The 15,962-nt window shown below is 45.3% G+C and overlaps 1 protein-coding gene across 4 annotated transcripts in view; it reads left to right on the forward strand.

The window, feature by feature from the left end:
• FARP1 (FERM, ARH/RhoGEF and pleckstrin domain protein 1) overlaps positions 1 to 15,962 on the forward strand; it is a 334,084-nt gene that overhangs the window by 301,514 nt on the left and 16,608 nt on the right. For all 4 annotated transcript variants that reach the window (XM_074962873.1, XM_074962880.1, XM_074962867.1 and 1 more), the window contains exons 18-20: positions 3,916 to 4,153; positions 7,274 to 7,404; positions 11,965 to 12,033. In XM_074962873.1, coding sequence (XP_074818974.1) covers positions 3,916 to 4,153; positions 7,274 to 7,404; positions 11,965 to 12,033 — 438 coding nt within the window. The remainder of the gene's footprint in view (positions 1 to 3,915; positions 4,154 to 7,273; positions 7,405 to 11,964; positions 12,034 to 15,962) is intronic.

Consider the following 15,962-nt stretch of genomic DNA (forward strand, 5'->3'; position numbering starts at 1 on the left):
CATAACCCTTTCCTCAATAAACCTACCACTGACTGCTTCATTCACCCAGACACATTCTGATACCTGGAAAAACCATCATGTGCACTTTCTAACACCAGTCCCTTATTCCCAGTAAGTATAATTATTTTCCTAAAGAGCTGTTGATCTCTAACAGTAAACTTATATTTAGAGACTACTCTGCTTATGTGTCTGGTGCCTTTAATCTGATGTTGTTTAGTCTTTGGTGCCCTACGATCCTTCTTTGACATAGCCCTGGAGAAAGACTGCAGCCTCCAGAGAAAAGAATCAAAACCCAGTTTGGATCAAAGAAGTCAGAATAGGAGACAGAAAAGAAAAATCAGTTAATCTTCATACTTAGCACGGGACCTATTAGAAGACCTGTAAATTGTCCCTGTCAACTTAGTTAACATGGAGAAGTTGTTAAAAGTAATAAATAACTACCTGGCAGCCTCCATAGTAGCCAAGGAGGGTCCCTTTTGGTTCAGCTTCTCTGCCTGTCAGAATGTCCATGGAATGAACATGTAGTGTGCCAAGAAACCACTAAACTAGCCTGTACTGTAAAGCTGTTGCAAAATCACGAGAAGGGGATTTGACTGGAGAGGTGTCAAACACCACATTAGATTTAGACTAAGCCACCCTGCCTTTTGAAGTCAGATCAATATACAGAAGTCCAATTTTTCTTCATTTTCTGCGACAGCAGATTTATTCATTTAGAGACTTCTCTGGCTCTATCAAATGAGCTTCATCAATAAAATCAATCATCAAACTACAACAGAACTCCCTTCTTTAATTTTAATAAAATCCCCATTAAAAAAGTAAGTCGGAAACTTGGCCAGTCAGATGGACCTTATGCTGCAACCTGACTGAAGCGGCTACAACCCCACTATCATAAGGCAGTCCTGCCTGAAGCACCCTCCTGCAGCAGATCGCGGCATGGCAGCTAGTCTGCCTCAGATTCCCATCTCAGGTGACCCAATAACTTCATGTTTTCTGGTCTCCATACAACCCCTCCTTGGGTCTGGTTTCTTACAACAATGTAGTCTGAGTAGTCCATTTCTCACCTGAGGGCAAGCAGTCACTAAAACTCAAGACATCTCGTCTCTTGATGCCCCACATACCAGATGCTGGTGCCTTCGACCACATCTAGACTCTCAGTCCTTTCCTGTCCTTGTACTGGGACAGCCACCCGAGCCCTTCCAGTTGCAACCCCCTCTTCCCAGCAGGAACCCCCACAGCCTCTGCTGGAAGCATGTTTGCCAGGGGAGCATCCCTCACTCTCACAGTTCCTCTGGGTCCCAGTCTCCAGCCCTGGAGCGGTCAGTAGGTAAGCTCCTGCACTACTCCCCTGTCTTCAGCCCTTGGCTTCACCTGTCTGGCTTTGAGCCAGCAGCAGTTCCCTCTGCTGCTGTTTCTCCTGCCTTCAGCCCCCTCCAGACCTGGCTCTCTGGCTTAGGGACGTCAGCGAGCAAATCTGTCTTGGTGGTCTCCTGCCCTCTGTTTCCTTCCAGGACTCCTCCAATCCCCTCGTCTCTGGCAGCTCTCACCTGCCCTTCTGCTCTGACTCACTGGGACTCCCTGACCTGTTTTAGCCCCCAAATGCTGCCCAACTATCTTTGTGTGTGAGCACTATTTTTAGTGTGAGCACTTGTTCTGGCACAGAGGATCTGGACCTTTTTAATTCACAGGCGCCAGCCACGCTGTGATACCCACCCAGTCAGCATGTGAATTACATCCACTCCCCTTCACTTCACACCACCATTTTACATCAAGAACATAAGAACAGCCATACTGGGTAAGAGCAAAGGTCCATCTAGCCCAGTATCCTGTCTTCCAAACAGAGGCTAAAGCCACCATCCCTGCCCAACCTGGCTAATAGCCATTGATGGACCTATCCTCCATGAACTTTTCTAGTTCTTTTTTGAACCCTCTTATAGTCTTAGCCGGCACAACATCCTCTGGCAAGGAGTTCCACAGGTTGACTGTGCATCGTGTAAAGAACTTTTATTTGTTTTAAACCTGCTGCCTATTAATTTCATTTAGTGACCCCTAGTTCTTGTGTTATGAGGAGTAAATAACACTTCCTTATTTACTTGTCATGATTTTATAGACCTCAATCATATCCTCCCTTAGTAGTCTCTTTTCCAAGCTGAAAAATCCCAGTCTTATTAATCTCTCCTCATACAGAAGCCATTCCATACCCCTAATCATTTTTGTTGCACTTTTCTGAACCTTTTCCTATTCCAATATATCTTTTTTGAGATGGGGTGACCACATCTGCATGCAGTATTCAAGATGTGGGTGTACCAGGGATTTATATGGAGGCAATATGATATTTTCTGTTTTATTATCTATCCCTTCCTTAATGATTCCCGACATTATGTTCACTTTTTTGACTGCTGCTGCACACTGAGTGGATGTTTTCAGAGAACTGTGCACAATGACTCCCAAGATCTCTTTCTTGAGTGGTAACAGCTAATTTAGGCCCCATCATTTTATATGTATAGTTGGGATTATGTTTTCCAATGTGCATTACTTTGCATTTATCAGCATTGAATTTCATCTGCCATTTTCAGAGTGGTAGCCGTGTTAGTCTGTATCAGCAAAAAGAACGAGAAGTACTTGTAAGTACCTTAGAGACTAACAAATTTATTTGAGCATAAGTTTCGTGGGCTAAAGCCCACTTCATCATTTGATAAAGCCCACCCACATCTTCATCATTTGATGAAGTGGGCTTTAGCCCACGAAAGCTTATGCTCAAATAAATTTGTTAGTCTCTAAGGGGCCACATCTACCATTTTGTTGCCCAGTCACCCAGTTTTGTGAGATCCTTCTGTAGCTCTTCACAGTCTGCCTGGGACTTAACTATCTTGAGTAGTTTTGTATCATCTTCAAATTTTGCCACCTCACTGTTTACTTCTTTTTCCAGATCATTTATGAATATGTTGAGTAGGACTGGTCCCAAGACAGACCCCTTGGGGACACCACTATTTACTTCTCTCCATTCTGAAAACTGGCCGTTTATTCCTACCCTTTGTTTCCTATCTTTTAACCAGTTACCAGTCCATGAGAGGACCTTCTCTCTTCTCCCATGGTAGCTTAGTTTGCTTAAGAGCCTTTGGTGTGAGACCTCGTCAAAGGCGTTCTGAAAAATCTAAGTACACTATATCCACTGGATCCCCCTTGTCCACATGCTTGTTGAGCCCCTCAAAGAAGTCACCTCTGAAGTTGCCCACCTAGCGTTATGTAGATGAGATGATAACCCAGGGGCAGAAAATATGAAGTGCTGTAACGCAGGTGTTTTGCTATGGAATGCACCTGTGTTTGTGTGTTTGTGTTCAGAGTTTTTCAGGAGTTGTAGCTGCTCTTTAATAATAAATAAATGAACAAAAGCTGGCATTCCAATTGGTTACAGATAGGATCATCAAAGGGGCCTAAGGAATTGGGAAAGTCAGTGCCAGTTGGATGTTTAATTACCTTAGTCCTCTTTGGAGAGCCCAATCTACATTTGTTTCCTAACTCCATGCTGTTGTTCGTCCCCAAGATACATGCAAAGCATGAGCTAAGTACAGCGTAATATCTTTAACTTGGAATTCCTTGGCTGCTGCTAGACTGTCTGCCTCAATTAGTTTTGTTTGTTTGTTTTACAGGGGATGCAGAGAAGGTCAGGGGAAGGGAAGAATTGGCAGAAAAGATTAAATTAATTCTGGACAGAGTGGGATTTTCCATCTTATTTATTTTGTAGGTTAATGACAGAACGTTAGTGTTGCACAGAGCAAATGACTGTGTTGCAAAAAACTGCAGCAATATTAGCTAGATTTTATAGAGGAACATATTTGGATCAAATGACTTGGAATCCCATATGTGCAGTGCGTTTGCTAATGTCTCTGCCTCTTTTCTTTTCTGTTTGTTTTTAAGCAACTGACAGTTCATCTGCGGAAACACAATGAAGTTTTGATGGAATTGGAAAATGGAATCAAGAACTCTCGCAAGCTGGAGACCTTGTGCAGGGACTTTGAGTTACAGAAAGTCTGCTACCTGCCCCTCAATACCTTCCTACTCCGGCCTTTGCACCGGCTCATGCACTATAAGCAGATAATGGAAAGGCTCTGCAAACACTACCCACCAAACCATGTGGACTTCAGAGACTCCAGAGGTGAATGGGGAGGAATAATCTAATTCTAGAAGCAGCCGACTAGAACACAGTCTCATGATAGCTAGTCCCCCATTCTAACCACTAGGCATGCTGTAGTATAAATAATATTGCATCCAAAAAACTACATTAAAAGAGTGTTCAGCTTGCAGAGTCAAGCACTCAAAAGTCAGGAAATGTCAGAATTAAGGCTCTGATCATCTAGTCTGAGCTCCTGTATAACACAGGCCAGAGAACTTCCCCAGAATGATTCCTGGAGCATATTTTCTAGAAAGATATCCAGTCTTGATTTAAAAATGGTCGGTGATGGAGAATCCACAATGACCTTTGCCTCTTGCCCAGCTTTTGCCTCTGTTCATGACGACTTGATTCCTGGCTCCTTTTTCTCCTTGGCCCTTACGTATGATTTTCCAGGGGATTTGTGCTCCTAAATAAGTTAGCTGCTTTTCAAAAATCCCACCCTAAATCTTTGTCCTCATTGTAGAGCAGAAATCCCTTGCTGTAAAACTGACTCCCCCATTTTAGAGTAGACCTATAAATATTTGAGGATGGTTGAAGCCGTGTGCCTGGTTACATTTTCAATTAAACCATTAATGACTGGATATTGGAGTCCTTGGAGAGAACACAGTAGTAGAGATAATAATAATAAAGCACAACCAGGCCAGATTAACCTTTTGTGGGCCCGGCGCCAAACACATTTGTGAGCCCCCATGTAGTCGTTATGGGCCCATACCAAGTGTGGGCCTGGCGCAACGACGCCCATAGTATACCTGGTACTGCTGGGATGGGGATGAAAACCTTTATTCAAAAACAAAATAAGATATTTGAAGCCACACTTGATTGAGACTTCCACTCAGCCCATAGAGAACAAATTGGGCTAGCATCAATATACCCAGAATATTCTTGAATTTGGAGTATTTGTGTGGGAGGGGGTTGTTTGTTAGTTTTGTCTTTTTTGTTTAAACACTCAGGGCCTGCTGGGGGCCCTGAACACAAGTGCTTAATTAGCACACGTATAAGCCATACGAAGCCGGGATGTAGCAGTCAGTGTAGTTGTACCTGCATCTCCCCACCATCACCTCCGCCACCCAAAGTTAGGGTTCGTAAATACATTTTTCGAAAGCTGGATTTTCTACTTTGGTACAATGTTCACAAAACTTTTTAAAAAGTTAGTTTTCTTTAACCTATTTCTCCCTTTGTCTCACCACCCCTCATGACTTGAAGTGAAACAGTAAAGTTACTGGGTGGAGCATGGGGAGGAAGATTGCTGATGTCCATCTTTTGCAGGGAGAAAGGGCCACTGAGACACACACACACTCTTTACCACCAAGGCTACCACAATCCACCTCAAGCCCCTACCTCAGCCTTCACACCTGGACTCTCCCCCGTCCCTCCTACTGCCCCCCCCACCCACAATTAACCCCCACCTTCACACAAAGGGCTCTCCTCAATCTCCCTGCTCCTGCCAATCCCCCCACTTTCACCCCAGGGCTGTCACCTCCCTCCCTTCTACCCTTCTCCCCCCGCCCCTACCCAAAGCCAACCCCCACCTTCAACCCAGACTCTCCCCTCCCTCCCACTGCCCCTCCATACCAACCCCCACCTTAACACCCTGCTTCTCCTACCCCACCCCCATACAGAGTCACCACCAGCTCCCACATCACACCCAGACTCGCCCCACAATCCACCTTTCCCCCCAAACCGCACTACACCTCCTCCCCTCCCTGGAGTGCGGGGGGAAATTTCTGGGCATTCCCACTGGCAGGGGGCATGGCAGCCAGCCCCACTGTCATCACCCCCGCCTCAGCCCCAGGGGCCACAGACAACCAGCCTCCCCTGTGCCAGCCCGATGGCGGTAGAGGTCCAAGGGCCCAAGCCTAAAGCCCCGTTGTGCAAACTACAACTCCCACCCCACATTGGCGGACTAGAGCTAGGGCTAGGGCTAGAGCTGGATTAACCCTTTGTGGGGCAGCATGTAGTCGTTATGGGCCCCTTCCAAGTGTGGGCATAGTCCCACTGACGCTATTGTAGACCTGGTACTGAGCACAACAATAGTTCTGCACTTTAAGCCACTGATCAGATTATTTCTATCATTGCTGGAGGTATGGCAAGGACGGGTCCTTGATTTACAAACAGTCTGTGGTAGTAGAAATAAAAACATGCAACCATTTCACCAAATTTCTAAATATGGGGGCGATCCCATGTGATGTGATGGGTAGGGAGATGCATTTAATGAGCTGTGTCGGAGATATTTAGACTAATGAGAGAGATAGGAACTGAAATTGATTAGAAAAGGGCCTACTATTAATCTATTGATAATGCAGAAACTATGATGATTTAACAAATGTTTTAAATGAGAGGAAACATGGCAAGACTGTCTCCATCAGCAGTAATGATACTTCAATGCTGACAGTGCAATAGAGTCCTTGGGAGCAGCCTCTGACAAGAGTAAGTTTTGTTCAGGGAGATCATATCATCTCATTGAAAATCCACCTTCTGATTCTACTTCTGGGCCGCCACCCAAAACACATGTGTCTGCTGCAGGAGAAGGTAGTTTAAAAGTATTTTAAAAGAGAATCGGTGTGTGAATTCCATTAAAAAAACACACATGAAGGCAACCCATGCCCCTCTCTTGGCTGTCTTTGGGCTTTTGGTTGCCTGCAAATGTTAGCATGTTTGAAGCCTTGCCGAGGTGTGAATTCTAGCTAGCTCTCTGCACTTCCCTTGAAGTCTCATAGTTGTGGAGCCCTCAGGTACTATTTTAAAAGTTCATTCTCTTATCAGTGCCATGAGTTGATTCTCCTTGAAAACCAATCGCTCTGAATGTTACTGTAAAAAAGACAGGTCTAAAGTGTCGAATGCCCATGGAAAGCTTAGGTAAAAGCAGGCTTCTGTCTGTGTTCATTGCCTCTACCTTTATTTCAGTGCTGCCACCCTCAGTAAAAGAAGCTCGTGAATCTGTGTATGCAACTTGAAGCCAGTTAGAGTAAATACTAGAGAAAGAGAATTATAACAGTCTTGTTGGGAGGGTGCTGTGCGTGAGCCACAGATGGAATAAATATTATGTACCTGCTTGTAAGTCTGATACGAGCATTGAAAAGATCCTTGTTTTTATTTACCTAGCTGCTCTGGCTGAGATTTCTGAAATGGTGGCTCAGCTCCATGGTAGTATGATAAAGATGGAGAACTTCCAGAAGCTGCATGAACTCAAGAAAGATTTGATAGGCATTGATAATCTGGCAATCCCAGGAAGGGTAAGTGACAGAGTTTCACTCAAGACCAAGAGCTCTGGCTCTGAAATTATCAGCCAAATAGCTTTGGAACATGAGGTCTGGTTTTGAAGTCTGTTGGATTCTTTTAAATCACAGTTTATAAAATTTCTCTGCCCCATCCCCTTGGCCAGGTAAGTTATGTTTAAATCATGTTAGCCTGGGCCATTTTAACACTGCTTTAATGTGGCCATGCTATCAGTTTGTAGCAGTGTAGATGCGGCCATGATATATCTAAAGCCACTGGAGTTTGGTCAAGCTAACCCTAATAGTCACAGTATGCAGTTTCGCCTAGCACTGACCCTCTTTCCTTCACTAAAGACTGTAAATCAAATGTAAACACAATAATGTCGGAGCAAACTATTGATTGTAAAAGGAGAGGGAAACAATCCTCTTTATTATGTCTTTTCTGCTTTGTTCTTCTGGGCTTTATTTTGTATACAATTTTGGATTGTTATAGGAAATTTTGAGCATCACATGGAACAGAGGCAGTAATATTATAGTTAGGGTCCTACCAAATTCACGGCCATGAAAAACGCATCATGGACCGTGAAATCTGATCTCCCCTGTGAAATCTGGCTATTGCAGGGGAGATCAGATTTAACAGAGTTGGGCGGCTGCAGGCTGCAGGCCGGGAGCCCAGCTCTGAAGGAAGTGGCAATACCAGCTGCAGCGCAGAAGTCAGGTGGCCTGGTATGGTGGTGGGGACAGGGCTGGCATTATAGATGGGGGAGTGGGCGACCACCCAGGACCCCGTGGTCAGGGGGGTGCCGTGGTCTCTCACACACACCCCACAGCCTGCACAAGATCCCTTTAACCCCCAAGCCCTGTGCTCCTGCTGCTAGTCCTGGAGGTGCTAAGGAGGGACAGGACTTCCCCTTCCTCTGCATGAACCACTCCAAGGCCAGGTCAGACCCATCTCCAGGAACCTCCCCCGGCTGCAGGAAGTTCCATGGCTGCTGGCTAGGAGTCCAGCTTTGAAGGCAGCACTGCCCTCAACAGCAGCACAGAAGCGCATGTGGCATGGTATGGTATTGCCACCCTTCTGCCCTGCTGCTGGGGTGACGCTGCCTTCAGAGCTGGGTGTCTGGCCAGCAGCTGCCCTCTGGTTTCCCAGCTCTGAAGGCAGCAGCACTGAAGTAAAGGTGGCAATATCGTGATCCTCCTGCAAGAGCCTGGTGAGCCGAGGCCCGGCGCAACCCCATTTTGGGTTGGGACCCTCACGGTTACAATACCATGATATCTACGATTTTTAAAATCCAGTGACCCTAAGGGACTATAAGTAAGGCTATGTTTTAGTCCTGGGTGTTTTTGGTAAAAGTCATGGACAGGTCATGGGCAGTAAACAAAAATTCAGCAACTACTGCAGAAGTCCCGGAGATCCCGGAAAGTCCCGGAGTCCGTAACTTCTATGATCTCCATGACAGACTTGCAGCCTTAACTATAAGACATTTGTGGTGGAGGAACTCATCTCTTCCATACTGGCAAGCACTGAAACAAGGAATCAGTATGTCACTTTAGCCTTGGGGACAGTTGTCTCTGTAGTCCACATATAACAGGATAAGATAATTTTTGAGTCCTTGTTTTATACAGGCTTTTCTAAATAAATATGTTCAGTGATGTTACAAATGGGAATTTCTCTCCTTTATTTCAGTTTAATTCTCTTCCTCTCTGTTTTTTACTGGCTCTAGTCTATTCAGATTCTTGTGCCCATCACTGTGATTTCTGAGCATAGTTAACGTGTCTATCTTTGCTTGCCTGTTTGTGTCTGTCTGTGGTATCTATGTACTGTACTGCATCACTAAAAAGGTCATTTTTGATGGTTGTCATCAGCCAGGCCATTTTTCTTCCACAGTCATGACTGAGGGAAAGCTTGCACAAAGGGATGTTTTGTGTTTTGTGTCCTAAATGTGGTAAGGCATGTGGCAGCCTGGCAGTGTGGAATCCCACAGCTAAACACCCTCCACCAAGACAGTCCTATCGCTAGCCCCTGAGAGTTTCCACCTGGGGACCAGGAGGTGTAATGTCTCTGAGTCTGCTGCTGAGGTGGGGTGCTGAAGAAAGGTAGCTCTAAGCTAGCTAGGTTCTAGCCATTTAAGACTTTAAAGACTAAGACAAGGACTTCGAGGTGCAATCGGTTGGAGAGCCAGTGTAGAGCACTGGTGTGCTGTGCTCTTCCTGGTCTTTCTTACCTGCAAGATGGACGGCTGCATGTTTAAGCAGCTGACGTGTCCGTATGGCTTTCATAGGCCACGTTAGATAGTGTTTCAGAGTAGCAGCCATGTTAATCTGTACTCGCAATAAGAAAAGGAGTACTTGTGGCACCTTAGAGACTGACAAGTTTATTTGAGTATAAGCTTTCGTGAGCTACAGCTCACTTCATCGGACGCATGCAGTGGAAAATACAGTGGGGAGTGTGTGGCCGAAGTCTGCCATGGCAACAGTGAAAGCCTGGATCACTGTAGGCGGGTCCTCATTTTGGGTCTTTTTTCATCTCCCTTTTCTTGTTTACTCCTTTATTGCTCCTTATCTGATTCTCCTTATCTGATTCTCTCACTGTCTTCCCCATCTAATCGCTGGTGTAATTACCGTCATTTGCTTCTTCCTTTCAGTGCTTTGCACCCCTGCTGCTCTTCTCTGACTCTCACCTGTCTCCCAACGTATTTCACTTCATGTGCAGCGTGACTACTAACTGAAATTGACAAAATATCCATTTCACTTTTTGCTGCCCTGTTCCGTCCAAGGACAGAGCAAAGAGAACAAGAGGGATGTCGTATACTTAAATGCTGTCTTGTTCCTGTATGGAGTGAAACCATAAAGCAGCCAGGGAGGAGATGCTTTGCGTGCCAAGTCAGAGAGCTTACTTTGTTTGCCACCCTCTGGCACGTGTTCAGGTGGTTGCTGCCTCTCCATCCTTCACCACTCCCTTAGCCCATGCGATTAACTCCCAGGCTGGGGCTCAGGGTATGTCTACACTGCCCATGTTACAGCGCGGCCACGGCAGCGCTGTGTCGTGGGCAGTGTAGACGTGCTTTCTCGCCACGGGAGAGCGCTCCCGGTGACAAAAAAACAAAACAACCCCCCCCCCCCCCCCATGAGGTGTGGTAGCTTTAGCGCTGGGAGCGCTGTCCAAACTGGTGCTTTTCAGCACTAAAACTTTTGTCGCTCAGGGGGATGTTTTTTCACACCCTTGAACGACTAAAGTTTTAGCGCTGAAAGTGGCAGTGTAGACACCACCTCAGTCTTTGCACTAGAAAGCGAAGGCTGAAGAACATTATTACCACCTGTGGCTGTGTGCTGTTGCCTGTGGGGTGGTTGTATTGTACTTCTCATTCACCTGACTTGTGGATCACAGGTCCTAGTTTGGCGGTGGCAAAGCACACATCCAATCCTAGGCTGTGTCTGAGCAGCCTTCAGGGAAGGGGGACTAAAGTGACTTTACCCTTGGGCCATTCTGCAACAATGCCTATGGTAAAATAAAACATTCTCAGGACTGTTCTACTTTTAGATTGCTCTTTTGGGGCAGGAACTGTCTCTTCTTAGTGATTGTACAGCACCAACTGCAATGGTGCCCAGACAGGTTGTGGCCATTAGGCAGCATCACAATATAAATGTTTAGTAATAATAATAAATAATAATATTCTGGGCTGGCTGCCAAAAGTCCCCAAGCTAGGTATACAAGCAACAGCAACTCTGTGTAAACTGGAGTGTTCCCCTGGGGAGGGGAATCTTCCATGAGCTAGTTTATTGGTGCTTTACAGACTGTCCTGCTGCTTTTTGTGTCCTTTGCTTGTACACAAGTGTCATGGGTGTTGGCCTCTGAAAGTCCATACAAAACCCATTAGGAACTGCCTGAAACAGGCTAGAGAGAGTGACTGGAAATGAAAGCTTTTGATTTGCTTTATGTGGAAAAGGAAATTATTTCATAGTTCAAAACAGCGAATGATGCAACTCACTATAATCCCAGAAAACCTGGCTCTCTGATAGTTTGGTTCCACTGAGAGAGAGCTCTCTCTTCCTGAACTTACAGGCTTTAAAATAGTCTGATCTAAGTGAATGTGCTGTATTGCATGACATGAGCTGCACGGCTTGTCTAGGAGAATTCATGTTGCCAGACAAATCTCCCTCTTCTCCCATTGTTGTAATGGATTCCTTTAGATGATTTGATTTTGTGCTTACAACGAGAGCCACGTCAGCTATACACCACATTATTCATGATATTTCAAGGAGGAGGGTAGCCAGATGCTGGTGAATAAACATAGACCTTTTTATTTTAATCAGCTGTTTGATTTTAATAATCTATTAACTCAAAGCTGATGGAAGAGGGAGGTGTTTGAAGTAATCAATGTCAGGAAGTGGAAGGGCAGCTCTGAATAGAAAGAGACTACCTTGTAAATAAGATTTGAATTGTAAGTATTTGAAGTGTGTGTGAAAACAGCCTTAATAACTATACGATCAAGTACTGACACTAAGTACTTACAGACTTTCGACAAGATATTGAGAAGGGATACTTGACATGCTTGTTTTATGTCTGTTTTCCTACAGGAGTTCATTAGACTGGGCAGTCTTAGTAAGTTGTCTGGAAAGGGTTTACAGCAGCGGATGTTTTTTCTGGTAAGTGATGAGAACAGTTTGTATTGAACATAATGAAGTACAACTGTGTGTAAAAAAAATTAAATAAATCAATAAAAAAAACCTTATGAGAGTTTCGTCAGGGAAGGAGTTAGACTTGAATTGTGAAAGAAATTACACGTTTTAAAATAGTCTGATCTAAATGAACACAGTATCTCACCTGACACAGCCAGAGCTGTTCATCAAGAATTCATATTGCCAGACATTCCTAGCCCTTCCATTATTGTCATTGAGTCCTAGAAAAATGAAACTATTTATTTTGACTTATAGTACTTATAAAATAATGCATATTCTGGGCTATTTGTGCCTGTTCTTCACGTCCAAACCAGAAAGAGAGTTACCCTTGGTGAGACCAAGGAAAACTCACCATAACCCTCTGTCAGCTTCAGCAAATCCCCCTTTCAAGAGACGGGACTCTCCAGGCTCTCTCCAGGTGACATATCTAATTCCTCATCAAGTTATTGGACCTGCCCATGTCTGGAGCTGCATTTTGAGATTATAGCACTGGTAGAGATTAGCCCCTCTCACCATCACATCCAGGGTTTTCAGATGGTGACCAGCTGGTGCCCCGTTGTAGATCTGAGAGGGAACCAGCTGGGCTCCCATCTCCTATCTAACTGAATAGATTTACTCCCCCTACTCCAGATTAGGGTCTTCAGGAAACAATTGTCCCAATCCTGCTGCTACTCTCCTGTTCATGTACTGGGGCTCAGATGTCCCAGAGAGTGCACTGGGCCAGTGGCCCTTCCTAATGGCCCCGTGTGCTATGGGGCATCTCAATTTGAGAATTGTAAGGAATCAGTGCACTGGCACAATGAGGGATGCTTTCTTGTCCTGCTGCTTAAGAGGAGCGGTGGCAGAGAGTGGCGGACCTCTTCAGTGCACTGGATATTACAGGACATTCTGCATTTTGTTAAATCAGGCTGAGGGAGACAGACCTACCGATATTGCTGTAGTCTAGGGCAAAAATGCATTGAGCTGGGAAGCCATTGGACCATTAGTTTAAATGTCACCTCTACTGACTTTTGTTTCTATTTTCTTACACTTCACAGCCCTTTAAAGGTTGGGGTCTGAGGCTTTGATCAGTAAAGACCCTCCCACTGTACAAATAAGTAGAGAGGTTACACAAGGTCACCTCAGGCAGAGTTGGTAATAAAACCCAGGTCTCTAGCATGGCAGACCCAGGTGTTGTCCACTCATCCATGCTGCCTTTCAGATTGAATGTGCCAAATAAATATGTTTTATCTATCCTGTCTTTAGCCAATGCACCACATTCTCTCTACAGAGCCTGGATAAAATCCAGGAGTAGGGTGACCAGACAGCAAGTGTGAAAAATCGGGACAGGGAGTCGGGGATAATAGGAGCTTATATAAGAAAAAGACCCAAAAATCGGGACATCTGGTCACCCTATCCAGGAACCCTAATCTCCAATATTCTACTCATGTCTAGCAAATAGTTTTCAGAGTAGCAGCCGTGTCCCACCCAGCAATATTGTTAATCTATCCAACTATACTCTTAGCCCAGCAGAAGAATCTGTCCTATCTCGGGGCCTCTCCTTCTGCCCCTCCATCCCCACGAACATGATACAGTTCTGTGGTGACCTAGAATCCTATTTTCAATGTCTCCGACTCAAGGAATATTTCCAACACACCTCTGAACAACATACTAACCCACAGAGACCTTCCTACCAAGACTACAAAAAGAAGGATTCTAGGTGGACTCCTCCTGAAGGTTGAAACAACAGACTGGACTTCTACATAGAGTGCTTCCGCCGACGTGCACGGGCTGAAATTGCGGAAAAGCAGCATCACTTGCCCCATAACCTCAGCTGTGCAGAACACAATGCCATCCACAGCCTTAGAAACAACTCTGACATCATAATCAAAAAGGCTGACAAAGGAGGCGCTGTTGTCATCATGAATAGGTCGGAATATGAACAAGAGGCTGCTAGGCAGCTCTCCAACACCACTTTCTACAAGCCATTACCCTCTGATCCCACTGAGGGTTAGCAAAAGAAACTACAGCATTTGCTCAAGAAACTCCCTGAAAAAGCACAAGAACAAATCCGCACAGACACACCCCTGGAACGCCGACCTGGGGCATTCTATCTGCTACCCAAAATCCATAAACCTGGAAATCCTGGACACCTCATCATCTCAGGCATTGGCACCCTGACAGCAGGATTATCTGGCTATGTAGACTCCCTCCTCAGGCCGTACGCTACCAGCACTCCCAGCTATCTTCAATACACCACTGACTTCCTGAGGAAACTACAGTCCATCGGTGATCTTCCTGAAAACACCATCCTGGCCACTATGGATGTAGAAGCCCTCTACACCAACATTCCACACAAAGATGGACTACAAGCCATCAGGAACAGTATCCCCGATAATGTCACGGCAAACCTGGTGGCTGAACTTTGTGACTTTGTCCTCACCCATAAGTATTTCACGTTTGGGGACAATGTATACCTTCAAATCAGTGGCACTGCTATGGGTACCCGCATGGCCCCACAGTATGCCAACACTTTTATGGCTGACTTAGAAAAACGCTTCCTCAGCTCTCGTCCCCTAATGCCCCTACTCTACTTGCGCTACATTGATGACATCTTCATCATCTGGACCCATGGAAAAGAAGCCCTTGAGGAATTCCACCATGATTTCAACAATTTCCATCCCACCATCAACCTCAGCCTGGATCAGTCCACAAAAGAGATCCACTTCCTGGACACTACGGTGCTAATAAGCGATGGTCACATAAACACCACCCTATACCGGAAACCTACTGACCACTATTCCTACCTACATGCCTCCAGCTTTCATCCAGACCACACCACACGATCCATTGTCTACAGCCAAGCTCTATGATACAACTGCATTTGCTCCAACCCCTCAGACAAACACCTATAAGATCTCTATCAAGCATTCTTACAACTACAGTACCCACCTGCTGAAGTGAAGAAACAGATTGACAGAGCCAGAAGATTACCCAGAAGTCACCTACTACAGGACAGGCCCAACAAAGAAAATAACAGAATGCCACTCGCCATCACCTTCAGCCCCCAACTAAAACCTCTCCAACGCATCATCAAGGATCTACAACCTATCCTGAAGGACGACCCATCACTCTCACAGATCTTGGGAGACAGGCCAGTCCTTGCTTACAGACAGCCCCCCAACCTGAAGCAAATACTTACCAGCAACCACACAACAGAACCACTAACCCAGGAACCTATCCTTGCAACAAAGCCCCTTGCCAACTGTGTCCACATATCTATTCAGGGGACACCATCATAGGGCCTAATCACATCAGCCACACTATCAGAGGCTCTTTCACCTGCACATCTACCAATGTGATATATGCCATCATGTGCCAGCAATGCCCCCCTGCAATGTACATTGGTCAAACTGGACAGTCTCTATGTAAAAGAATAAATGGACACAAATCAGATGTCAAGAATTATAACATTCAAAAACCAATTGGAGAACACTTCAATCTCTTTGGTCCCTCGATTACAGACCTAAAAGTGACAATACTTCAACAAAAAAACTTCAAAAACAGACTCCGAGAGACTGCCGAATTGAAATTAATTTGCAAACTGGATACAATTAACTTAGGCTTGAATAAAGACTGGGAGTGGATGGGTCATTACACACAGTAAAACTATTTCCCCATGTTTACCCCCCGCCCCCCCCACACACACACACTGTTCCTCAGACATGATGGAAATGGGCCACCTTGATTATCACTACAAAAGGTCCCCCCCCCCCCCCGCCCCGCTGTCCTGCTGGTAATAGCTCACCTTAAGTGATCACTCTCATTTCAGTGTGTATGGTAACACCCATTGTTTCATGTTCTCTGTGTATATAAATTTCCCCACTGTATTTTCCACTGAATGCATCCGATGAAGT

The sequence above is a fragment of the Natator depressus genome, chromosome 1 (assembly GCF_965152275.1).
Source record: "Natator depressus isolate rNatDep1 chromosome 1, rNatDep2.hap1, whole genome shotgun sequence".
NCBI classification, from domain to species: Eukaryota; Metazoa; Chordata; order Testudines; family Cheloniidae; genus Natator; species Natator depressus.